General features: G+C 44.9%; 1 protein-coding gene across 3 annotated transcripts in view; it reads left to right on the forward strand.

Moving 5' to 3' along the window:
- Positions 1 to 7094: 7094 nt before the first annotated feature.
- The window catches only part of LOC108525580 (alpha-2-HS-glycoprotein), a 44216-nt gene continuing 25459 nt past the window's right edge, over positions 7095 to 25851 (forward strand). Inside the window, exons 1-7 of one of the 3 annotated variants that reach the window (XM_017866516.1) lie at positions 7211 to 7524; positions 9850 to 9960; positions 10601 to 10685; positions 11354 to 11517; positions 12702 to 12803; positions 14011 to 14094; positions 14735 to 15466. In XM_017866516.1, the coding sequence (XP_017722005.1) occupies positions 7312 to 7524; positions 9850 to 9960; positions 10601 to 10685; positions 11354 to 11517; positions 12702 to 12803; positions 14011 to 14094; positions 14735 to 15079 (1104 nt within the window). In that variant the 5' untranslated portion in view covers positions 7211 to 7311 and the 3' untranslated portion in view covers positions 15080 to 15466. Of the gene's footprint in view, positions 7525 to 9849; positions 9961 to 10600; positions 10686 to 11353; positions 11518 to 12701; positions 12804 to 14008; positions 14095 to 14734; positions 15467 to 25851 lie in introns of those variants that run through there. The other 2 variants (XM_017866510.1, XM_017866525.1) reach the window with 2 other exon arrangements.

Raw genomic sequence — 25851 nt, forward strand, 5'->3', positions numbered from 1 at the left:
GATAAATAAGTGCCTACATGTAATAAGGTGCACTGAGTTACTTGACTCCAGTGGCCTCTGTGTAACCTTCACTGGTAAGGCCGTGGCTCTTCTGAAAATCTCCGTGACCAAGGACATCAACAAGCACAGCACTGGGCTCATTGGAAGAAGATGATTTCACCTGCCATCTTCCTTCTTGTCTGAAGAGTGCCACTCACTTGCCTTGCTTTGAAGACATCAAAGTTTGGTGACAGAAACCAGCAGGAAAGATGGATGTGACTATCTGCATTGACTAGTGTTTTCTCTGAAAAACATTTGACTAGAAACAGTGTAATCATTTACCCTTTATTTACCTTCTAAACCTGAAATAGAGATAACTTTAATACCAGCTGAGTCATCGCTAAAGTCAACAAGTCAAAGTGTTTTTTGGAAAAACTGAGATCCAGATATTTTCTATAACTGAAATTATGGGCACAAACTGACTTTTAAATTATTTAATTGTTGACCAAACTCAATACATTTTTCTATTTCTTTCTCTTTTTTGTATTTTATATTTTTATTTTCATATCAACAAGAATGAATTTGAATCAGTTTTCCTTTCTAATATAGCAACATGCAGCCATTTTTTAAAATTATACTTTGAGTTCTAGATTACATGTGCACAACGTGCAGGTTTGTTACATACGTATACATGTGCCATGTTGGTGTGCTGCACCCATCAACTCATCATCTACATTAGGTATTTCTCCTAATGCTATCCCTCCCCCTACTCCCACCCCATGACAGGCCCTGGTGTGTGATGTTCCCCACCCTGTGTCCAAGTGTTCTCATTGTTCAATTCCCACCTATGAGTGAGAGCATGCAGTGTTTGATTTTCTGTCCTTGTGATCGTTTGCTCAGAATGATGGTTTCCAACTTCATCCATGTCCCTACAGAGGACATGAACTCATCCTTTTTTAATGTAGTCATGTTTTCTATCATTAAGAATAATGATTTGCTCAATTTAGTGTCTAGCAGGAGATTGGTGTCTAGTAGCCAACCTCCCCAGCTTTTCTTGGGCCCCATATACTTTTGGTTTGGGGTTAATACAGAAATAAAGTGACTGGGCTAAATCCAGGCCCTTCCATTTTCTTTGTGTGTGATGTGGTCAAGTTCCAGAATCTCTCAGCCCTTTTTCCCTCTGTAAAGGAGGAAGGATAAGAATAGTACAGCTCTCATGCCTTTTATGAATAAGTCAGTAACAGGAGCTATGATGATGCTGTTTTCCTGAGGAGGTGCTGTTCCAGGCCTGGAAAGCTCAAATCTCCCGATTTCTTTAACCGTGAAGTGATTCTCTTATAAGACAGAATGTTAAGTGAGTGTCAAGGCCACACTAAACAGTATGTAGTTGGAAATCTCCTTCCTATTGTACAAAAGAGAATGGAAGGTTCCCATTGTTTCTTATGTGATGATGAAAAGTTTACTGCAAGGATTGCTGTGTTGGGGCCCATTGCACACATAGGATCACCAGCCCAAATGTTAAAAGAACTTCCCTTGAAAGAGAAAAAGTATTTGATGAAATGGAAACTTTTTTTTTTTTTCTTTTTTGGAGATGGGGTCTTACTCTGTCACCCCGGCTGGAGTGCAATGGCGCGATCTCGGCTCACTGCAACCTCCACCTCCCAGGTTCAAGCAATTCTCCTGCCTCAGCCTCCCTAGTAGCTGGGATTACAGGCGCACACCACTATGCCTGGCTAATTTTTGTATTTTTAGTAGAGACGGGGTTTCTCCATGTTGGCCAGGCTGGTCTTGAACTCCTGACCTCAGGTGATCCACCCGCCTCTGCCTCCCAAAGTACCGGGATTACAGGTGTGAGTCACTGTGCCCTGGCAGAAACATTTTTTCTATCCTGGGTTTAGATTATGCCTCTTCCCCAGGGCAGGACAAAGGTGCAGCATGAGAGGGCTAGAGCACAAAATTTAAGAAGCAGCAACCCCGAGGGAGAGGCCTCCTTGAAATCTGCACCTTTACCCACTCCCTTGCCCTACTCTAGTCCAGGCCTTACTCTTCCATTTATATGTTCTCAAATGCAATGTCCTTTCTGGGGTTTGGATTTGCAGAGCTAGGTCCTGCTCATGCGGGCAGGGTTGGAGGAAGGTTTGCAGAGCACATTTTCCCACCCCAAAACATGGAGCCATTACTTATGGTCATTTTTGCCACGCTGTGGTTGGGCCCACATCTCCCAACTTTGGCACCGAGTGCAAGGGGCTCTTCCTAATTATGGGCTGATGACTTCCAGGGCACTTGCTGTTAAGTTACCTTCACAAGAAACCAGATGGGTCCTTGGACAAGGGTAACTTGCTTTCATTCACTGGTGCTTTACATTGGAGAAATAAACCCCAATCTGTCTTCACAGAAAATTATGATAATTTGTCTAATAACAGAATGATAATTTCATATATTAGCATAAAGTTCTTTGCTGATCAGACCTTGCTGGACTAAATGAGTCAAGATGAGCTCCTCCAGAGCATGTGGTTCTCATTACTCTGTGTCCAGGCATCTGATAACACGTATAGTAGGTGCTCAATAAATGTTTGTTCATTGAACATATGAATGAAGAAAGACGCAGTCTCGGAGTGAAATTAATACCCAGTCTATCAGGCCCTTTAAGTAGCAGAAAGGGCAGAGCCATGAACCTGACCTAATGATTTAAAAACCAACCACTGCTGTTTCCTCCCTACAGAAACAAGTCCTTCTGGCTTTTGCTGACAGGTACTTTTTCATCTTCTGTTTTGTGAGAGACTGATTTCTAGCTATCACCTTAGCTCTTGCTGCCTGACTGGATATTTCACATCTTTCTAGATCTATCCTCTTCCTCCTACACCCACGTCCACTAATGGAACCAGCCTCTGAGAAACTCTGACCCTGAGCTTATGGTGATCTTTCTTGTTGTGGCTCCTGACCTGCAACTATAAACACTGAATTCTGCCTTGGAATAGTTTAAATACATCACCTGCCCTAGTGGCTCCCTGGCAAAGAGTCCTTTTGACGAATTCAGAAACACTGGTGCCATCCTCAGCTGTTGCTCTACTTTGGATGTTTGTCCCCTGACACCTCATGTTGAAATTTAATCCCCAGTGTTGGAGGTGGGGCCTAATGGGAGGTGTTTGGGTCATGGAGACAGATCCCTCATGAAGGGCTTGGTGCCATCCTGGTGGAGATGAGTGAATTCCTGCTATATTATTTTCCTTGAGAGCTGGTTGTTAAAAAAAAAAAAAGAAAGAAAAAAAGGCTGGTCGTCTCCCCTCTCTTTCACCATTTGCTTGCTCACACCAGCTCCTCTTTGCTTTCCGCCATGAGTGGAAACAGCCTGTAGCCCTCACCAGAAGCAGATGCTGGTGTCATGCTTCTTGTACAGCCTGTAGAACCATGAGCCAAATAAACCTCTTTTCTTTATAAATTACCTAGCCTCAGGTATTCCTTTATAGAAACACAAATGGACTAAGACAACCTGCCATCTTGAGACTTCTGCCGTCAGCTGCACAAGGGTTGCACCAGCAAGCACTGCCCGGTGCCCTGCTGCCATCTCCTGGAGATGGCTGATTTTCTCCTGTTCCTTAGACTGTTGGGCCTGCTCTCCTTAACCAGTTCTAACAAGCCCTTGATATCCTCAACACACTATCAGCCATCACAGTGTGAATGGAATGAGGATTATTTTATTGCTGTGATGTGAACCTCATAGAAAAATGCACAGAAAAGTAACTAAAATAATGCAGCAAAGGACTAGAAAATGGAGGAAATGCCTATCTCCTGCTGACATGCAAAGAAGCTGGAGCCAGTTGGATCAAACTGACCCAAGATTGCTCATGAGTATATGTATTCAACATGTGAAGATCACTTAGGAGTCCCACACACAATTGGTAAGTGAGAATCCTTTAAAGTTTAAAACTGGTGTCAGCAGGCACAGGGAACTACCCATTGGCACTAATGCTACAGCCATCTTGGAAAATATACCAAAATATCATCTATTTTCTTCCTCATTTCCAGTAAGTAAATGGCAACATTTCTTTCTAAGGAACCTGAAAAAATCTAAGGAACCATTTTATTTGGCTTGATACCAAAGTTATTTTAGTTTATAAGTATTCGGCATACGGAGAAGTTGAGATAAAAGCAAAGATATTCATAAATTACATTTTAAAAAAAGAGTTCTGATAGTGTTCACATATCTAAGCTCCCACAAAAGTCAGCATGAAAGCAGTAGCAGAGGAAAAGAGAAAACAGCTGAGCTGATATCACACAACAGCTAAATGGAAGGGAATAAATTGGCATAGCCAAATAGGCGATTTGACTATAGAAATTAAGAGCTTTAAAAATGTGCAAATCATTAGAATCAATCATTTTACTTCTAAAAATCTATCCTGAAAAAAAGAATCAAAAGCCAGAGATTCCTAAATGAAAAGGTGTGTTGTGGTTTTTGTTTTGTTTTGTTTTGTTTTGTTTTGTTTTTTTGAGACAGAGTTTCCCTCTGTTGCCTAGGCTGGAGTGCAGTGGTACAATCTCCCCTCACTGCAGCCTCCGCCTCCCAGGTTCAAGTGATTCTCCTGCCTCAGCCTCCCAAGTAGCTGAGATTACAGGCATCAAGCACCATGCCCAGCTAATTTTTTGTACTTTTAGTACAGATGGGGTTTCACCATGTTGGCCAGGATGGTCTCTATCTCTTGACCTCGTGATCCACCTGCCTCGGCCTCCCAAAGTGCTGGGATTACAGGTGTAAGCCACAGCGCCTGGCCTGTAAACATATTTTTAAGTCTACTTAATGACATGGGAAAATATTAAAGTTAAAATGATGGGTGAAAAAATTTTAAAAGCTGTATATGCAGTATAATCAAAATTACATTAAAATATTATTTTACATAGAAAAAAGAAAAGATATAAATGCACCAAAACATTAACATTGTTTATCTCTGCATGATGAGATTGCGAATGATTTCTTTTTTGAGACAGAGTCTCATTCTGTTGGCTGGGCTGGAGCGCAGTGGCACGATCATAGCTCACTGCAGCCATAGCTTACTCCAGGGCTTATGCGATCATCCTGCCTTCATAGTTGGGATTGCAGGTGTGTGCCACCACACCACACTTTATTCAATTTTTTTTTTTTTTTTTTTTTGGACAGTCTCGCTCTGTCGCCCAGGCTGGAGTGCAGTGGCGCGATCTCGGCTCACTGCAAGCTCCGCCTCCTGGGTTCCCGCCATTCTCTCGCCTCAGCTTCCGGAGTAGCTGGGACTACAGGTGCCCGCCACCACTCCGGGGTTTCACTGTGTTAGCCAAGATGGTCTCGATCTCCTGACCTCGTGATCCACCCGCCTCGGCCTCCCAAAGTGCTGGGATTACAGGCGTGAGCCACTGCGCCCGGCCTTTTTTTTTTTGAAATGGAGTCTCCCTCTGTTGCCAGGCTGGAGTGCAGTGGTGCCATCTCGGTTCACTGCAACCTCCACCCCCTGGGTTCAAGTGATTCTCCTGTCTCAGCCTCCCAAGTAGGTGGGACTACAGGCGTGCGCCACCACGCCCAGCTAATTTTTGTATTTTTAGTAGAGACCATGTTTCACCATGTTGGCCAGGATGGGCTCAATCTCCTGACCTGGTGATCTGCCCACCTCGGCCTCCCAAGGTGCTGGGATTACGGGTGTGAGCCACCACGCCCAGCCCTTCAATATTGTTAAAGATTATGTAAAGAAAAGCATAGCTTCTACACACAGTTCAGGAGTCAGAGCCCTGAGTGAAATGGAGTATAAGGCTGATGGAAGGTTGCCCTTGGCTTTGAGGATCATCTTGCTAAATGACCAGAGTCTGTTTTGCATCTGGAAGAGTCATGTTCCCCGTCTCAGAGAGAGCCTGCAGTCCTGGCCACACCTTCTGAGCTTCTGTTATTAAGATTCTGTGTGGTGTGTAAGCGGCTGGGAGTAAATGTGAAAACAGTCCTGCCAACTACCTTCTCTGCCCCATCACCACTCACTTCACTTCCCTCATCCCAATCCTCACCCCAGAAAGTCAATATTAAGCTTCCCTTTGGAGGAGCCCCTCTTCTTTCTTTTTTTTAACCAGTTTTATTTTTTCTCTGAAGCAGTATCAAACATTAGAACAAATTCACCCACACACAATGATGGCCTCTAAATATTTGAAGATTATGTTGGTCTCCATGAGAGGGTTTCTTTGTTTCAGACTAAACCAAATCAGGTCCTTGTGTGATATTTCCCAAGCCTCTTTTTATCCTGCCAACCCTCCTTGGAGGTCACACTCGGAATTGTCAAGGGTCACTTAATAGGCAGTGCCTGGAGTCAACACTGGCCCTGTGTTCTGGCCAGAAAGACACACTATAATTCTGCTGAGTCTGCAAAGAGTGTTCAAGGGGCATTTGTGTCCTTAGCTGCTTGTGCAGCATCTCAGCCTGCCGTGTCGAACTCAAACCCAGAGCTGTGTCAAATGAGTCGCTGTTAGATCAGCACTCCCCTCTGCTGCACTTGTGCACTGGCTGGGGCACTAGGTTACTGGTGCTAATCATGCTCAGCCAGCTAGGAGACTCAGGTCAGTGCCCATCTCTGCTGCCACCTGCAGGGCCCTGGCAGTGAGGTCTGGAGAAGGAAGAGAAGGGGCAGGGAACCCCACACATTTTGCTGGTCATTTCCCATCCTGGTCCTGCCACGGGAACCCCCTCCTTCCACCTCCATTACCCACTTTAGGCAGAAACATATCTCATTCTTTCTTCTTTTCTCCAAGAATCTTCCCCCAAAATCTTGGCATCTCCTATAGCACATCTGAACCTTTGCTATATCAGTGGGCCTTGTTCTTCCTGTAGGACTCCTCTTGGAAAGCTAATTCCCCCTGACATTAGAGAATTTTATCAAATTGCTGAGTATCCCCCCTTCCCTCTCACAGACCCCATGGCATGCTTAGATCACAGTAGAAGACATTTCCTCTGCTGCCAAACCCATGGCACTCTGAGGCTGACCATGTCCACCTCATCCCCTCAGCTGTCTTCTCTTTGCTGCTATTACCATGTTCCAAGCAGACTTTGGAGCATCTCCCCCACAGCAGCATGGACTTTGGCAGATTTCTTGGGGACCAGCGATGTCCTAACCTGTTTGCTTTTCCAGGGCTGATGTTTGCAGGTTGTTTTTTTTTTTTTTTAACCAAAGCAGAAATCATCCTGTATCCTTATGCAATTCTTCCGGCAGGCTCCAACAGATAAATAAAGCCCACCACCCTCCATGAGTCTACCTTTCCCAGCAGAGCACCTGGGTTGGTCCCGAAGCCTCCAGCCACCTGCACACCTGCCAGGGCCTCTCTGGGGCAGCCATGAAGTCCCTTGTCCTGCTCCTTTGTCTTGCTCGGCTCTGGGGCTGCCACTCAGCCCCACATGGCCCAGGGCTGATTTATAGACAACCGAACTGCGATGATCCAGAAACTGAGGAAGCAGCTCTGGTGGCTATAGACTACATCAATCAAAACTTTCCTTGGGGATACAAACACACCTTGAACCAGATTGATGAAGTGAAGGTGTGGCCTCGGGTAAGTGGACCTGCTGTGTATGAGCTGAAATAATTTGTATATGGAGCTCAACCAGGTGCCTCAAAAGTTCACCATCTCCCAGTGCAAATGAAACCACAGCGGAGTAAATACTTTGATTTCTTCCCAGGAGTGAGGGAAGGGGCAGGCAGAGACCAAGAGAGGAGACATTCTGTACAGCAGTCATGGCTCTCAGGAGGGAGCTGGGTAGGGTGTGGGGTGGTGTGCAGAAGAAAAAGTGCTTCAATGGTAGTTTGCAGATCACAGGTGGAAAGTGTAACTTGCTGGAAAAACTAAGACCCAAGAAACCAGCTCCTGGTTGCCACGTTACCACTGGCTGAAAATCATGTATCTGTCTTTGGTTTGGTTTCTCTCTGACAAAGACTGAGAATGAATAAAACTAGCATCTGGCAGATGCCTACTATATGCCAGGCCCGTTCACATAGATTATCTCATTTACTCTTTCCCAGTCCTGCCTCCTGGTGCTGTGTGGTGCGTATATTGTTCTTGTCTTACACAAGAGGAAACCAAGGTTCTGTTTTGTGTGTGTGTGTGTGTGTGTGTGTGTGTGTGTGTGTGTGTGTGTTTTGGTCCAAGATCATATAATTACTAAGTCTTCAGGCTGGGATTTGATTCCAGATCTGTGTTCCTTCTTCTATACAAACTGCCTCCCTAAGAGAGTTACCCACATCCCAGAGAGAAGTCTTGGCATAAACAGGATTCACCTCCTCACACGCTAGACAGGAAACCAACACAATCTGAAGCCAGTGACAAGAAAAGTCAAGCTGGAAATATGCCTCAGGGATCAGTAAAGAGATTTGGAGAGGCGGGAAGAAGCTGTCTGTCTACTGCCTGTTTTGAAATTAGATTTTATTTCTGATGAATGACAATTCTTTCAGCAAATATGTATTACAAGCCTTCCTTGGACAAGAACCAGAGATATTAGGTTGAACCATATAAAACTGCCATTTTTCTATATCTAAAGCAAGCAAATATTGACTGTGTTAATGGTTCGACCTAATACAATGGTAAAAAAGGCATAATATGTGCCCACAAGAGTTTACAATCTAGGTTGGAAAATAAGGTCAACAACAGGAAGCCTGGACCGGCTGACAACTGCCATCCATCTCACAAAGAGACAAAATATTTGAAACCAGGATTGCTCTGGATGGATTTTAAGAGTGCTGCAGCCATATTAAAGCACAATGGTGGTTAGGAGGAAACGCTGATAAATTCAGGGGAAATGAACACGCAACATGCACATCTGAGGGAACAGGTAATAATGAATGGGCATTGTGACTTTCACTAAAGGCAGAGCCTCAGAGTTGGGTTCCTTGAGAAACTCAGGTGTACCCAGTTCCTGTTCTTCAGAGCTGTGGACGCTTTCAGGCAGTCACTCTGCACACGCCTGGACATCATAAAAATGCAGAGCTTCTCCCAGGGAAGATGCTGAGGCTTCAGGTATTAGTGAGCCAGGCAGAACCAATGAGAGGCAAGCAGAGCTGGGCTGAGAGAAGAAAAGGCATACTTGTACCTTCTGGATTTTTCAGGCTTCGAAGACAGGATACAAAAACAGGTGAACTGACAAGAACATCTCCAAGGATTGTTGCAAGCTCCCTCATGTCTACACTAGTGATACCCAGTTTCCTGTCAGAGGGAGACTCGCCCTTCCCCATTACCGCCAGCAGGGGGAAGTAGAGAGCGGCATAGTTGCAGGCCGGCATCTGCTGCACAAGCCGAGACAAAGGAAAAGCCAAGGACAGCAGCAGCAAAACCCTCTAGGAGGGAAAAGAAAATGGAGGAAGGAAGGAAAGTAATAAAAGGAAGAAAGAAATAAGGAGAGGGAGGGATAGAGGAGACTAAAAAAAAAGACAGTAAGATATTACCCTACACAATCTTATTTTGCAGCTTATCTGAGAAAAATCCAAACCTGGATTTTCCAAAGCAATGCTTGAAGAGTGAAATCTTAAAAATAATAAATAAATAATAAATACAAATAAGCGTTAATACTCATTTGTAGTTTCCAAATAGGGCTCAGAGTGAGGGCTGTGGCTCCATCGACTTGTTCAAGCCCAGGACCTCCTCTGCTTTGCGAGCATCGTCTGGTGCTCCCATAATCGACAGACGAAGACCAGACAAGCCCTGGTCATTGTCCTGCCCACGGGCCAGTTCAGAGCTAGACGGAGTTGCAGACTGACAATAAGAATGACATTTCCCTCACCTCTCCAAAAGGGGCGTGTGCTCAAGCCCAGTGAGGGCGCACACCGTGGCCCACACCACAGGATCAGGGGAATGGGCTGCTCACGGCTTCACTCTTTGTCTCCGCAGCAGCCCTTTGGAGAGATGTTTGAGATTGAAATAGACACCCTGGAGACCACCTGCCATGTGCTGGACCCCACCCCTGTGGCACAATGCAGCGTGAGGCAGCTGAAGGAGCATGTGAGTACCCTTCTTAGGGTGGCTGTGGGTGGTCCTTCGGCCAGCTCCACCGATTCAGCCAGCTTCTCAACCTGCCTTCTTGGCTAGCCAGGGTACAGTTTCTAAAATTGCCATTTGTGGCCGAGCGCGGGGGCTCATACCTATGATCCCAGCACTTTGGGAGGCCGAGGCAGGTGGATCACCTGAGGTCAGGAGTTCCAGACCAGCCTGGTCGGCAGGGTGAAACCCCGTCTCTACTAAAAGTACAAAAATTAGCTGGGCGTGGTGACGGGCACCTGTAAATCCCAGCTACTCAGGAGACTGAGGCAGAAGAATCGCTTGAACCCGGGAGGCAGAGGCTGCAGTGAGCCAAGATCCTGCTATTTCACTCCAGCCTGGGCAACAACAGCGAATCTCTACCTCAAAATAATAATAATCATCATCATAAATAAAATTGCTATTTGATGCCACCTGCCCTGAGGCTGATTTTTACAAGCGTTTAACTATATTGTTGTATCCCTGAAAGCAGAGAGTGCCATGTTTCAGTATTACCCAAAGAAGGCGATTTTGCAAGGTCACCTTTGACAGCCATGCCTGGAGGAAGCCTTCCCGGGGTGTGAAGGGGAAAGGCAGCCATCCTCACGTGGGTTTCTTTCTCCAGGCTGTCGAAGGAGACTGTGATTTCCAGTTGTTGAAAGTAAATGGCAAGTTTTCCGTGGCGTACGCAAAATGTGATTCCAGTCCAGGTACAGATGACTATTCTTATTCTTATTTTTTCCTTGTAGAGAAAGTGGGGAAAGGATCTGAATGATTTTTAACCTAAGTAGTTCTAGCCGCTTTGTCGGTGAGGAAAAGTAGAAGCCAAATTTCCTGGGTTCTGGGATTTTAAAATTGTGTTTTAAGAAGCTGTTCTTGGCCTGGTGCGGTGGCTCATGCCTGTAATCCACCCACCCGAGGCGGGTGGATCACCTGAGGTCAGGAGTTCCAGACCAGTCTGGCTGACATGGTGAAACCCCCATCTCTACTAAAAATATAAAAATTAGCTGGGTGTGGTGGTGCTTGCCTGTAATCCCAGCTACTAGGGAGGCTGGAGCAGGAGAATCGCTTGAACCTGGGAGGCAGAGGTGGCAGTGGGCCGAGATCGCGCCACTGCATTCCAGCCTGGGTGACACAGAGTGAGATCGTCTCAAAAAAAATACAAAGAAGTTATTGTTATTGGAGGTGAAAATTGCCCCGTGATGATAAGGGCTCCTGCAGAAATGTCAGCATGGCACGAGCTGCTTGAAGGTTTAGTAAGAAGCAGTGAAAGTGCTTGAAGCCATTTGGGGCGTGCCTTAGCCCTTGCTAACCAGCAGAGCTGGGGCGATGCCACGGAGACTGGCTGCCCATATGCGGGTTTCCTCTCTCCGAGCAGATTCGGCCGAAGACGTGCGCAAAGTGTGCCGAGACTGCCCCCTGCTGGCCCCGCTGAACGACACCAGGGTGGTGCACGCGGCGGAAGCTGCCCTGACCGTCTTCAACGCCCAAAACAACGGCTCCAATTTTCAGCTGGAGGAAATTTCCCGGGCTCAACTTGTGGTAAAGACTGAGATTCTTTTGACAAGTTGGGCAATTCGGTGGCACTTCGGGAATGTACTGCACGTGGTGGATCGGGAGGGAGGGAAGAACAGGGGCAGGGGCAGGGAGGAGAAAGCAAGGAGAGGGTTGTTTGGAAAGGGAAGAAAGCATCCGAAGGGGTATCAGGTCCCTGAGTGTCGTGAGGACCCCCAACACCCTCGGCTCCTCCCCCATGCTGAGCCACTGTAACATCCAGCAGCCACAGTTGCAGGCAGGTACATCCCCACTCCCTCAGTTCCAGCTAAAACCAAAGCTCTGTGTCAGCGGGTAGAGGTTCCCACGTCGGCCAGAAGCACTCTCTGTAAATTCGCTGGGCTCCATCATCACCCATCTCTGCTGAACATTTGCCACACACTCGTAATTAATACTCACTTGTACTGACGAGCTTATAATGGCAAGATCCTAAAATGCCTTTCGAGTCACTGGAGAAAACATCTCATTGTACTGTGGGTGGTTTAGCACATTTGAATGCAACAGAATTCAAATGTTTAAGAAAATGTATTCTGGATATCAGCCATGGCCATACTTGGAAATACACTAGTATAGATGGCAATTCTATTAATCAGATATGTGATTCTCAGAACATCCCCACCCCAGACTAGACCGAATAACAGATATTTTATTGTGTCCATATGCTGCAACTACTATAAGAAAAAAAAGCTCAAGTGATATCTTCCATACTTTCATCTAAATCTTTTCGTTTGAATCTGCTCTATGAAGTAGGTGGAAGAGGTATTAATCTCTTCACTTTCCCACCCTATCTTGGAGTAACCTGAGCCTTGGGTCTCAAGTGCAGCCCAAGAGTGAGGGCTATGGGGAGGAAGGGTTCCCACTCCTATCAGTCTAAAGCTGGCCTTCTGATTCCTGTTTCCTATCTGCAAACTCACCTCCAACCTGAAGGATCTGTGATGGATACTTGCCCCTCCTACAAGGAAGACACAATCCATATCTCTAAAGTACAAGCACTTCAGAACACAACCCCATAGCGACTGCCCTGTGTAAGCCATTGAGGGACATGCCTTCTGGGACCACGCATGGTCTGCATGAATGGCGCTCCCGGAAGGAGGCTACTTCCTGCTCTCCTTCTCTGCCCTTTTCATTCTAAGTCATGTTTCCTCAAGAGCATTTTCATGTACTCTTCTCAGCCCCTCCCACCTTCTACGTATGTGGAGTTTACAATATCTGGCACTGACTGTGTTGCTAAAGAGGCCACAGAGGCAGCCAACTGCAACCTGCTAGCAAAAAAGGTGAGTGGGCTGGGACCTTGGGGTGTTACCACTCAGACAGAGCTGTTTGTGGAACAGAACATCCCTGGGTAGTTTGTATCTTGGGGCTGCAGACAGAGAATAACAGTGCAAATGCCCGCTCCCTGTGGATCATGGCAGGTCTTTCCTTAGGGTGTCACCCCACCCCTTTAAAAGCCATCACCAAGTCATCTCACCCACTGCAAGCACATGGAGTTAGGAGAAAGACAGAGGCTATTTCCTAATGAAGCCAAGTCAAGTCACGCCCAGCCACTGGGAGTGTGACGTGCACATTTTCTAGGCATATAACTCTGATATGAAACTTTCAAGTCCTTGAGCTGATAATATACACTTCTAGGATTTTAGTCTAAAGAAATCATCAGTGGCTGGGGTGGTGGCTCACGCCTGTAATTCCAGCACTATGGGAGGCCAAGATGGGTGGATCATGAGGTCAGGAGATCGAGACCATCTTGGCTAACACGGTGAAATCCCGTCTCTACTAAAAATACAAAAAAATTAGCCAGGCGTGGTGGTGGGCACCTGTAGTCCCAGCTACTCGGGTGGCTGAGGCAGGAGAATGGTGTGAACCTGGGAGGTGGAGGTTGCAGTGAACTGAGATCGCACCACTGTGCTTCAGCCTGGGCAACAGAGTGAGACTCTGTCTCAAAAAAAGAAATCGTCAGTGACATTTGACAGAATATATCTATAAAAATGATTTATTATAGATACAAAGAGACCAAAAAAGAGAGATCTGTATGTCCAACAGGAAGGTGTCATTGAATAATACATGCACATCAGTAAATAGAAAATTGTGCAGATGCTAAAAATTGTGTTTTCAAAGAATAATGAATGATATGAGAAAATGCTATTGTGGCAAGTGAAAAAACACAGAATACAACATCGTATAGTCACAATGATCTCAATTTTTAAATCATATTTAATAGTATTTTAAAATAAGAAAGAAATGCATCAATGTTAACCCTCATTCTTTCCAGGTCACCACCAGAAAGGGATTATGGGTAATCTCTCACTCTCAAAGTATTTCTGTATTTCCATATTATATATAGAATTATATACCTTCCACAAGCAGAAACTATAACTTTAAGAAAAATGGTTTCTCAAACTAATTTAAGGTTGGAGTGTCAATGAAATTGAGGGGGGGATCCATTTTTTAAATCAGTTAAAATAACTCCTCTTTCTCTGTGGGCAGCAATATGGCTTTTGTAAGGCAACACTCAATGAGAAGCTTGGTGGAGAAGAAGTTGCAGTGACCTGCACAGTGTTCCAAACACAGGTAACAGCTCCATGAATATTCTTGCCTGCACCTTCAGAATACAATGACCTCTTCACATTTATGCAGTGCAGTGGTGATGACAGGACATTTGCTCTCCTGCGCTTCCCAACCTCACAGTATGAAATAAGACTAGGGTATGTGGAATCATCAACAAATGGAAGGATATTTTAGCTATGCCTTTCCCTCCCATGAACTAGTGACTACAGGGAAGAACCACCTTACTGTGTAGTTGACAAAGCCACCTTTTTATTTGTGGGAGGTGGGAGTGGTTTTCTGAGTTGCAGAGACCAGGTGGCCAGATCTACCTGGCATCCCCCACTGGCTGCAGCTTCAGATGACAAAGAGGGTGGCACTGCTGGGCTAGGGTGAGCCATAGGTGGGGTGCTTTTACTCATGGGACATATGTGTGCAAGTCCACCATCACCAAGGCAATCCTGGCTGGGGCCAGGATAGGCCAGTCATCCCTCCTTGTAACCTTGATGACAATCCCCTGTACTTAGGTAGGTCCTTTCTTGCTAGACTCTTTGCAAATAAAAATGTATAATGTGATGAAATTGGGTGCCAGTGCCACCTGGACCTGTGGGTGGTCTTGACTGGGAGGAGGAAGCAAACTAACTGAAGGAAATGGTCCTTTTTCCAGCCTGCGACCCCACAGCCCCAACCAGAAGGTGCCAATGAAGCAGTCCCCACCCCCGTGGTGGATGCAGATGCACCTGCGTCCTCTCCAGTTGGCGCACCTGGACCCCTTCCATCTGGCTCACCCATATACACCCATGTGTTCGCGGCAGCTCCCCCAGTGCTCCCGTTGCACCGGGCACACTACGACCTGCGCCACATCTTCATGGGTGTGGTCTCATTGGGGTCCCCCTCAGGAGAAGCGTTGCACCCCTGGAAAATACGCTCAGTGGTGCAGCCTAGTGTTGGTGCTGCTGCCGGGCCACTGGTTCCTCCATGTCCAGGGAGGGTCAGACACTTCAAGGTCTAGGCTAGACATGGCAGAGATGAGGAGACATGGCAGAGAAAACATAGCCACCATTTTGTCCAAGCCTGGGCATGGGTGGGGGGCCTTGTCTGCTGACCACGCAAGTGTCACATGTGATCTACATTAATATCAAGTCTTGAATCCCTACTTCCTGTCATTCCTCACAGGACAGAAGCAGAGGGGATGGTGGTTATGTTTGACAGAAGGCATTAGGTTGACAATTTGTCATGATTTTGATGGTAAGCCACCATGATTGTGTTCTCTGCCTCTGGCTGACCTTACGAAAACCATTGCAACTGTGACTTTGAAAGGTGCTCTTGCTAAGCTTATATGTGCCTGTTAATAAAAGTGCCTGAAATACCTTCCTTAATAAAGAAGGTTCTAAGCTGAGTGTGGTCATACTTATTGCCGACTTCATCCCAGTTCCCCTCACATGCATAGCCTTTTATCCCAACAACCACACAGTGTCTCCAATCAAAACCAAAGTGAAAATAGAACCAAAAGAGAACAAAAACCTGCTGTACTGCCAGATACAGGAAAAAGTGAGACTAGGATCTTCCCACAACTCATAAGATATGACCTTTTTTTTTTGAGATGGAGTCTCATTCTGTCACCCAGGCTGGAGTGCAGTGGCACGATCTCAGCTCACTGCAACCTCCGCCTCCCAAGTTCAAACGATTCCCCTGCCTCAGCCTCCTGAGTAGCTGGTACTACAGGCACGCATGACCACACCCAGCTAATTTTTTTGTATTTTAGTAGAGATGGGGTTTCACCTTGTTGGCCAGGATGTTCTCCATCTCCTGACCTCGTGATCCACCTGCCTCAGCCTCCCAAAGTGCTGGAATTATAGGCGTGAGCCACTGCGCCTGGCTTTGACCTTTTTTTAAATCTGTACTCTACTTGGCAAGTTTGGCCTCTCTCATGATTTAAACTATCATTCTTACCCAGATAACTGCAACTTAATAGCTCCAGATTGGACCTCTTTCTTGAATTCTAACATTGCATTGCCAAATATCTTCAAGATTTCCTCGCTAGAATTGCCTAAAACAGTTTCCTATGTGACTTGTTTCCTCTAAATGATGCACACCTGGAGACAGCATTATTCAAAATGTGCATTATTTTAGAATTACTTATTCCCAATAATATTAGAATGAGTTATAGAGCTGTTAAATCTGTCACCCTTATAGCACAGTTTTTGTATTAATGCTGCTCTGTCCTTTCTTATGTTATTATTTTACAGAGTATTCTCTCCTAAATTAATAGCATTACATATGTCTCATTTATTTGCCTTCTTAGTGGATTTTAATTATGTCTAACACATGTTTCAAAGTTATTGGATTTCAGGTGCATTTTTCCACACTTGTGTCACTACTACCAATTAAGAATATTTGGTGGATGTTAAGATAATACAAAAATTGTCCAGGCCCAGTGGCTCATGCCTGTAATCTCAGCAGTTTGGGAGGCTAAGGCAGGTGGATCACCTGAGGTTAGGAGTTGGAGACCAGCCTGATCAACATGGTGAAACACTGTCTCTACTAAAAATACAAAAGTTAGCTGGGCATGGTGGCAGGCACCTGTAATCCCAGCTACTCAGGAGGCTGAGGCAGGAGAATTACTTGATCCCAAGAGGCAGAGGTTGCAATGAGCCGAGATGGCGCCATTGCACTCCTGTCTAGGCAACAGAGCAAGACTCGGTCTCAAAAAAAAAAAAAAAAAAAAAAAAAAAAAAGTCTAATAACACCAAACATTAGAATAATAAAATAGCAATAATCAAAATTACTCCTCAAAATTTTGCTGCACATGAAAAAGTGTGGTGCCCATGATATTGACAAAACATGATGGGTTAGTCAGAGTGCAATGTTTTAAGTAAGACTCACAGTGTGCTTGCTTTAAAAATATGCAATCTCAGCCAGGCATGGTGGCAGGTACAGTGGTTCATACCTGTAATCCCAGCACTTGGGAGGCTGAGGCGGGTGAATCACTTGAGCCCAGGAGTTTGAGAGCAGCCTGGACAACATGGCAAAACCCTGTCTCTACAAAATATACAAAAATTAGCCAGGTGTGGTGGCATGCGCCTGTGGGCCCAGCTATTTGGAATACAGGTGGGCAGATCACCTTAGGCCAGGAGGTCAGGACTGTAGTAAGCCGAGATTGCACCACTATCTTTGGCTAATTTTTTAAAAATGTGTAGGACTTAAGTTGTTTCAAAAGGTAAATTATGTATTTTTAATCTTTAAGATTTAAAGCAAGAATACATAACCTCTATGACATGGCACTCAACATCAATTTCCCAAATAATCATTTTTATAAAATATCACTGGTGCTAGCATATACCACTCTCACCACCTCTAGCCCTTTCCCCACCTCTACCCAAAAGCTACCAAGAACCAGTGGGAATATGTGAAATACAATGCTGCCTCATTAGCATTCTTATCACTGTGTGTGTGTGTGTGTGTGTGCACAGCATTTAGCAGTTGGTGACTTCAACCCTCCTTTCATATGGCCTACCAAGGCTAACAAAGTTCATAACGTTCATCACAGCACTATTTGAAAGAAAGTAGATTATAAACAATATAAACTTTCTGGCTAGGCGTGGTGGCTCGTGCCTGTAATCCCAGCACTTGGGAGGCTGAGGCGGGCAGATTACCTGAGGTCAGGAGTTCGAGACCAGCCTGACCAACATGGAGAAACCCCCGTCTCTACTAAAAATATAAAATTAGCCGAGTGTGGTGGTACATGCCTGTAATCCCAGCTACTCAGGAGGTTGAGGCAGGAGAATCACTTGAACCCGGCATGCGGAAGTTTTGGTGAGCTGAGATTGTGCCATTGCACTCCAGCCTGGGCAACAAGAGCGAAACTTTGTATAAAAAAAAAGTAAAAAAGTCTGTACTGGTAGAGGCTGGCTGGTGAAATGATGCTATATTCACTCCATGGACTACTTTGCAGAAATTTAAAATCATTTTAGAAAAAAAGAACAATTCATGTAGGAAAACATTGTTAATATATTTTGAAATGAAAAAAGTGGGTTATGAAGTGGTTTAATCCTGATTTTCTAAAATTAATTTACATATATAGACATATTAATATATACATACAGACAGACATAAAAAAATTACCAAGTAACAGGAAGAAAACTAAAATACTAACAGTGATTATATCCGAATTATGGAATAATGGGGAGCTGCTTTTCTTTGTTGTATTAATGCTTTTTCTTATTTCCTAAACTTTCTATAATGCTCAAGTTTTACTTTCATTGAAAGATATTTTTATTTTGTTTGTCTAGAATAAGAGTTAGAAAACTTTTAGTGAAGGACTAGATAGGAAATATCTTTGGTGTTATGGGCCATTGGTCTCTATTTCAATGCAACTCTGCTATTTTAGGAAGAAAGCAGTCATAGCCAATATATAAATGAATAGGCATGGCTGTGTTCCAATAAAACTTTTATTACAAAGTTGGCAGTGAGCTGAATTTGGCCTTTGGCTATAGTTTGCCAGGGTGGCCTAGAACAGTGGAAATAAGGAGAATCGAGTTGGGGAGAAAATGGCAGTCAAAGAGTAGATCAGTTTCACGTGCAGTTAGGTGCTGGTTTCTGGTGTCAAGCTGGTCAAGCGAGAAAGAAGTAAGGGTGTTGTCTGTACAGAAGATGAATTCATGTGAGTAACAACAAGGTGAAGGTGGAGGGCAGAAGTGTAAGCCAGGAGACGAAGATGTTAGCAACACAGAGAGACCAGTAGGTCAGAAGATGGCCCGAACAGGAAGAGGAAAGTGTCTGCAAGCTAGGTGGCATGGTCCTCAAAGAAAAAGGGTTCTTTTGTTTTGTTTTGTTTTTTCGCTCTTGTTGCCCAGGCTGGCGTGCAATGATGCTATCTCGGCTCACCACAACCTCTGCCTCCCGGGTTCAAGCGCTTCTCCTGCCTCAGTCTCCCAAGCAGCTGGGATTACAGGCATGTGCCACCATACCCAGCTAATTTTGTATTTTTAGTAGAGATGGGGTTTCTCCATGTTGGTCAGGCTGGTCTTGAACTCCTGACCCCAGGTGATCTGCCCACCTTGGCCTCCCAAAATGCTGGGATTACAGGTGTGAGCCACCACACTCAGCCGAGAAAAAAGGTTTTCTGTGAGCACAGAGGATTAATATCCTGGAAATAACATTGGGAAATTGGGAGGATACCAATGTTACTAAAAATAAGCATCCATTCCAGAGTTCTTATGGAGAAGTTGTGCTTGAGCAAAAGTGAGACTCGAGTTGAGCACAGAAAGTGACTCAGTTAATAGGGCAGGTAGTCTTTTATTCACTATGGCATGGAAATTTCAGAAGGCATGGTAGAAGGATGTGGGCAAAGGAGGCATACCTGATGGTACAGCAAGTCGAGGAAGAGGAAGCAGAAAGTGAAAAGAGATGATACTGCTGAGAAAGGACAGACAAAAAAAGGGTTCTGTTTGAGGCATATCGAGCTTTCAGGAGCTAGAGTACAGAATGAGTAGGCAGCAGCCTGCCTGGATTGTAGTTTGATGATTCAGGTCAAGACCAGGCCATGGGATTAATGAACTCTCAGGCCCTCAATACAGGAAGCAATGGCAATCTCTGGAGGATGGGAGGCCTTTTCTGAACTGGATAGCTGCCAGCCCCTTTCTGGAATCCCATCTCATCTATAGCCCATACATGGCTATGTTTCCTTAGGTCTCCACTGAGACAAGCCATGGATATAACTGGCTTGGGCGATAATGTTTTTATCATCTCCATCTCATCCTCCCTTGCACTTTCCATAGCACCTATAGTCCTGACTTTCTTTTTCACTTCTCTACCTCTTGGTACACTGCCTGGAGGAAGGACTCAACAAGGCTTTACAAAATCTATTCCCTCCCCTTCTCCATCTTATTTCCTTTAAATACTATGCTCTAACCAGGTAAGATCACCTACTAGATCTTACTTGAACAAACCTGGGATTTCTTGTTCCTCTGTGACCACATATTACTCCCTGTGTGTACTGCCTCTTGCCCCATTTCCCAATACCATAAGTCTAAATGCTACTTCCACATCCACCTCAAATACCCTCTTCTTCAGAAGCCTTCCCCTAAGCCCCAACTAGGAAAACCTCAGCTTTTTCTGGACCTATTTTATGGTACAAAGCTCTTTCTGATCTGTTTTGCGTTGTCTAATGTACATGTGGCAGCTTGTCTGATCCATTTTAATTCTCTCCTCTCCTGCCCCAGCCACCTTCAACGCCCCTGCTCCAGCCACCTTCAACACCCCTGCTGATGACCTGTCCATCCAACATCTGCATCTCTTTCCATCTTGCCTTCTCTACCTCCACAACGTTTCTGCCACCCCCTGGTTCCCTCAGTCACACTCTCATGAATTAGTGGTCCTCTTCCTGGATGGCAGACCTCGTGTCCCCCTCACTCTGCCCTCAGCCACCTTTTGTCCACCTCTGATTCACTCCTGATCAGCTTCACTGAGAGCATCAATCCCTCTGTCCTAGGTATTGTTCAAGGTGTCAGACACTTCCTGGCTTCACTTCCTTGTCTTCTGGCCCCAACCCCACATTGGTCATTTCAAAGACATTCATGTAAGCACTCTCTGCAGACCTTAACCTTCTGTCCTCCAGACCACATGCCTTATCAGGGCCCAACTCCAGCTGGACTTTCTCTCTGTTCCTGTTCCCACCCCGCAGGTCTCACTGAAGGGCTTTCCAGAGCATGGCTCTTGCTGCCCTGACAAAGTTTGCGCTCCATCCTCAGGCGGGATCCCCTCAGATCGCCACCATTATTCTTGTCTCTTCATGGCTTAATTTCCCCCTCCCCACAATGACTCACCTACATATTTTCCCCTCTCAAATCCTAATCACATCCCCACATCTCAACCCTCAACAGTTGAATCTCCCAGCTTCCAAAGAAATTAAAAGCTATTAGGTAAGAACTCCCTCCAATATATCTCTGAAGTCACCCACTCTCACCTCCATCTCTCCGGCTCAGAGGAAGTATCATTCTCCTCTGTTACGTTGGTTACTCCTCCCACCCTCACCTTCCCTGACCACTTCACCCTTCCCAGCATCCCTCCCACCTACACCAGCGTCACCCTTTCCTCTGACCACACTCTCAGATGACACCCATGCTAAAAGATCACTATCCTCTGATTCTATGTTCCTTTCAAGCCATTTCCCTATTTCCCCTTTTGTTTTACTACCAAGCCTCCTTTTAAAAAACATTTATTTCTAAAAATTTCTAAATGCTACATATTTACTAAAAAAAAGATGGAAAACTTCGAGAAGTTGAAGGAATGAAAATAAATGCCTCGCACAATCCCGTATCTCAAATGCAAACACCGTTAACATTTTCCTGTATTACATTACCTTTCTTCCGCCTCCCACCTGCACAGCTAAGCAGGGCTGCTTTAAAAAACACAGCACTGTGTCAAGGCAGTGTAGTTTCAATTGTCTGTCTGCTTTGCAACTTAACATTATAACATAAACATTTTCTGTATCACTAAACATCATAGCGTCATTTGTGATGGCTAACTGGTATCCATCAAATGTAGCCAAATTCAAGCTGGTACCACTTTCTGCACAACAGTAAGTCAAGAGACAAGGCACTGGGGCAAGGAAAACAACTTCATTCTTAGAGCAATATTTATTCTTTCTTTATTCTTCTCAGCAAACTGAGAAGATGGGCAGACTCATGTCCTAAAAAGCCATCTTAAGTTAATATGCATTTCAAGCTCCTTTTATGTTAGGGTAAGGGAGAAAAGGGAGGCAGTTGAGATAAAGAAATAACCAATGACCACAGGCACCTGGGCGGCAGCAAGGGTCTGAGGAAGTGAAACTTCTTTGTCCTTGGCCAGGTCACAATGCTCTTATAAATCTTTAATGCAACATTGTTACTTTGTGTGTACACCCTTCTTTTCTCCTTGGGAGTTAGTTTTGGGAGGAGACTATTATCATCCTTGCTTTAAACTTCAGGCTGGGCGTGGTGGCTCATGCCTGTAATCCCAGCACTTTGGGAAGATGAGGCAGGTGGATCACCTGAGGCCAGGAGTTCGAGACCAGCCTGGCCAACATGGTGAAACCCCCGTCTCTACTGAAAACACAAAAATTAGCTGGGGTGGTGGCAGGTGCCTGTAATCCCAGCTACTTGGGAGGCTGAGGCAGGAAAATAGCTTGAACCTGGGAGGCGGAGGTTGCAGTGAACCGAGATCACACCACTGCACTCCAGCCAGGGCGACAAGAGCAAAATTCAGTTTCAAAAAAAAAAAAAAAAAAAAAAAAAATAAAACTTGCAAACTAAATGCCTCCCATAGTTAGGTTGGCCTATGTGCAAAGATAAGCAAAAGTAATTAACCTAAAAGATACCATTTTGGGGGTAGTTGCAGGGAGACTGGGAGAAAAATGGAGTTAGTCATGTTAAGCCCCCTTTTCACTGTTACATAAATGGAAGTTTACTTAACCATTCTCCTGTTGTTGGACATTTAGATGGACACTTTTTAATGGTCGTAAATGGTGTATCAATAAATATTATTATGCGTAAAAGCTTTCCTATATGTGTGAATACTTTCAAAGGTAGAGTCTCAAAAATAGAACTAATACTCCAAAATAATGTGACTATCTTGCAACTCTTGACATGTATTGTCGAAGTGCTTTACAAACGGATTTTGCAAACCTACACTTCCAAAACCCAAGTGTGCCCATCTCACTGAACCTTTGCTATCACTTGGCCTTATCTTTTCTCTCTCCCAAAAATACCGACTTATAACTGTCTTAGTTATTAAGAGATGACTTATTATCTCTTCATCACATCTCAATACATTATATTCACACAGTGTAGTAAGATTATTCTGGAAAACATCATTGTTGACCTTCTTATTGTCAAAACCATTGACCCAGTGGTTTGTTTTTCCTTCTTATGCTATTTGGTCTCTCTGCGGCATTTGATGTTACTGCCTACCTCCTACTTGGAACTCTTTCTGCCTCCGTCTCCTCCAGTTGCCTCTAAAATGTTGGGGCTCCTGAGATTTTCACCTTTATTTTTCTCACTTTATATGCTCCCATTGGTAATCTTATCCACTCTTGTAAATTCAGTTTATTCTATCTAGATTCTATCCCAAAAAAATATATATTTTATTTTATTTTTTGAGAATCTCACTCTGTCGCCCAGGTTGGAGTGCAGTGGCGCAATCTCGGCTCATTGCAACCTCCACGTCCCCGGTTCAAACGATTCTCCTGCCTCAGCCTCCCTAGTGGCTGGAATTACAGGCATGCACCACCACGCCCAGCTAGTTTTTTGTATTTTAGTAGAAATGGGGTTTCACCATGTTGCCTAGGCTGGTCTTGAACTCCTGAGCTCAGTCAATCCACCCACCTCAGTCTCCCAAAGTGCTAGGATTACAGGCGTGAGCCACCGCGCCCGGCTTATTTTTTATTTTGAGGCAGAGTCTCACTCTGTCGCCCAGGCTGGAGTGCAGTGGTGTCATCTTAGCTCACCGCAACCTCTGTCTCCTGGGTTCAAGCGATTCTCCTATCTCAGCCTCCCAAGTAACTGGGATTACAGGTGTGCACCACCACGTCCCACAAGCTAATTTCTGTGGGATTTTTTTTGTATTTTTATTAGAGATGGGGTTTAGCCATTTTGGCCAGGCTGGTCTTCAACTCCTGATCTCAAATGATCTGCCTGCCTTGGCCTCCGAAAATGCAGGGATTACAGGCGTGAGCCACTGTGCCTGGCCTTCTATTTATTCTTTTAAAGGTCTTTCCTCAACCTTGTATTCTTCTTTTTAATGTTTGTTTTCCTTCCATTTATAAAGAAGCTTTTGTAAACAATGGTCTATACTTGCTTGTCTCCACTTCCTGAACTCCTATTCGTTTTTTTTTCCCACAGTAATCTGGCTTCTATTGCCACCCCTCCTCTGAAACTGCTACCAACAAAGATCACCGGGGAACTTCTGGATCAAATGGATACATGTTTAGCCCTTTATATTCAAGCTCTCCATGGCATCTGACCCTCTGACCATGCCTTTCGTTTTTGAATGTAGTCCTTCCTGGTCAATGGAGCCTGTCTTTCTCCTCTGCAGCCTTTCAATCTCCGACTCTTTTTCTTTTAGTTCATCTTCCTCTGCTTCCTCCTTAAATATTAGTTTTCTCAGAGCTCCACCTCATTCTCATCTCATTGCCTTACCTGCTCTCCCAGAATGAGCTCACCCACTCCCAAGATTTTAGCCTCCACCTCTGGTTAATGATGATCTTGCTTATCCCCTTTAAGCCTCAAGTCCGTACATCCAACACATATTATGAGTCTCCACTTAGAGATCGCTCAGATTCTTCAAATTTAACAGCCTCAAACTCAGGTGCCCATCCCCTCCTCCTTCCAAATCTGCTCTATTCCTGTAATGGTAGCTCAACTCTTTGACTCGGTCAAATAACCTGAAAACTCTGGAGTCATTCTCGATCCCTCACCCCTTCTTGCTGCCATATTTTGTGAGTCACCAGGTCTTAATTTCCTAAATCCTCATCATATCTCAGATCCAGTCCTTCCTCTCTGTTCCCACTGTCACTTCCATCTCTTCAGCAGTGTCTCCTCACAGGCTTTTCTCATTCACAACTGTATCACTCAGGGTTCAACCAGGTTTAACATAACCAGGGAGGTATTGTAGGGAACTGGATTATGCAGTTGTGGGGGCTGGATAAAGAGTCCCTGTAAGGCTGTCTCTGTATCTGATGCTGGAGCCTGAAGTCCACAGGGCAGGTGTTCAGAAACAGAAGATGGATATGAAGTAGGGGGAATTGACAGCAGATTGGAACCCGCAAGCATGAGCTGAGACCCTACAAGGATGGACCCTCATCCACGTCTGTTTTTGTTGCCTATGGCCTTGCTGGTAAGGGTATCCTGGAGAAGCTGGGGTCCTTTCATTGCTGCTACTTGGAATAATCTTTCTGAGAATCTAGTTCTTAAAAACTTCAGTGATTCCCCAGTACTTTTAGTATGCTATTCTAATCACTACAGCACAGAAGACTCTCAGGCTTTTGCCTGACTACTACTCTGGCCTTATATCTTGTCATTACCTCACCATGCCTCTTCTCACCTCTTCCCTTCCACTTTCTAGTTCTCTCTCTCTCTCTCTCTCTCTCTCACACACACACACACACACGCACACACACATAATCTCAATTACAGTAGAAAAAAATTTACCCATAATATTTGGGGCCTGGTTTACTTAAAATTAACTAGAAATGAGCACTTGAACAATTTTGTTGTTACCTGCTAAAGCACATAGATGGCAAGAATTGTCACAAATTTTACATTACAAGCCAGATATCTCAAATGTCACGAGAGATTTCATTTCAAAGAGTGTTACCCTGTTCTCATCAGAGAGGCTGTCCTCCCTATTGTCACCGATGGGTCCTTGGCAGCCCTGTGGTGTCTGTTATCTCACACTCAAGCAAAGGATTCTTCAATTGTTACAATGCAGAGGATTGAAAACTAGGCACTTATTTATTTATTTATTTATTTATTTATTTAATCTTCTTGAGACAAGGTCTCACTCTGTCACCAGGCTGGAGTGCAGCGGCACAATCATGGCCCACTTCAGCCTTGACATCCTGGGCTCAAGTGATAATTCTGCCTAAGCCTCCTGAGTAGCTGGGTCTACAGGTGCATGCCATCATGCCTGGCCAATTTTTAATTTTTTTTTTTTTAAGAGATGAGGTCTTGCTATTTTGCCCAGGTTGAACTCAAGCTCCGGGGTTCAAACAATCCTTCCAACTCAGCACCACAAAGTGCTGGG

This window comes from Rhinopithecus bieti, unplaced genomic scaffold (assembly GCF_001698545.2).
Source record: "Rhinopithecus bieti isolate Rb0 unplaced genomic scaffold, ASM169854v2 scaffold_2432, whole genome shotgun sequence".
Classification (NCBI taxonomy): domain Eukaryota; kingdom Metazoa; phylum Chordata; class Mammalia; order Primates; family Cercopithecidae; genus Rhinopithecus; species Rhinopithecus bieti.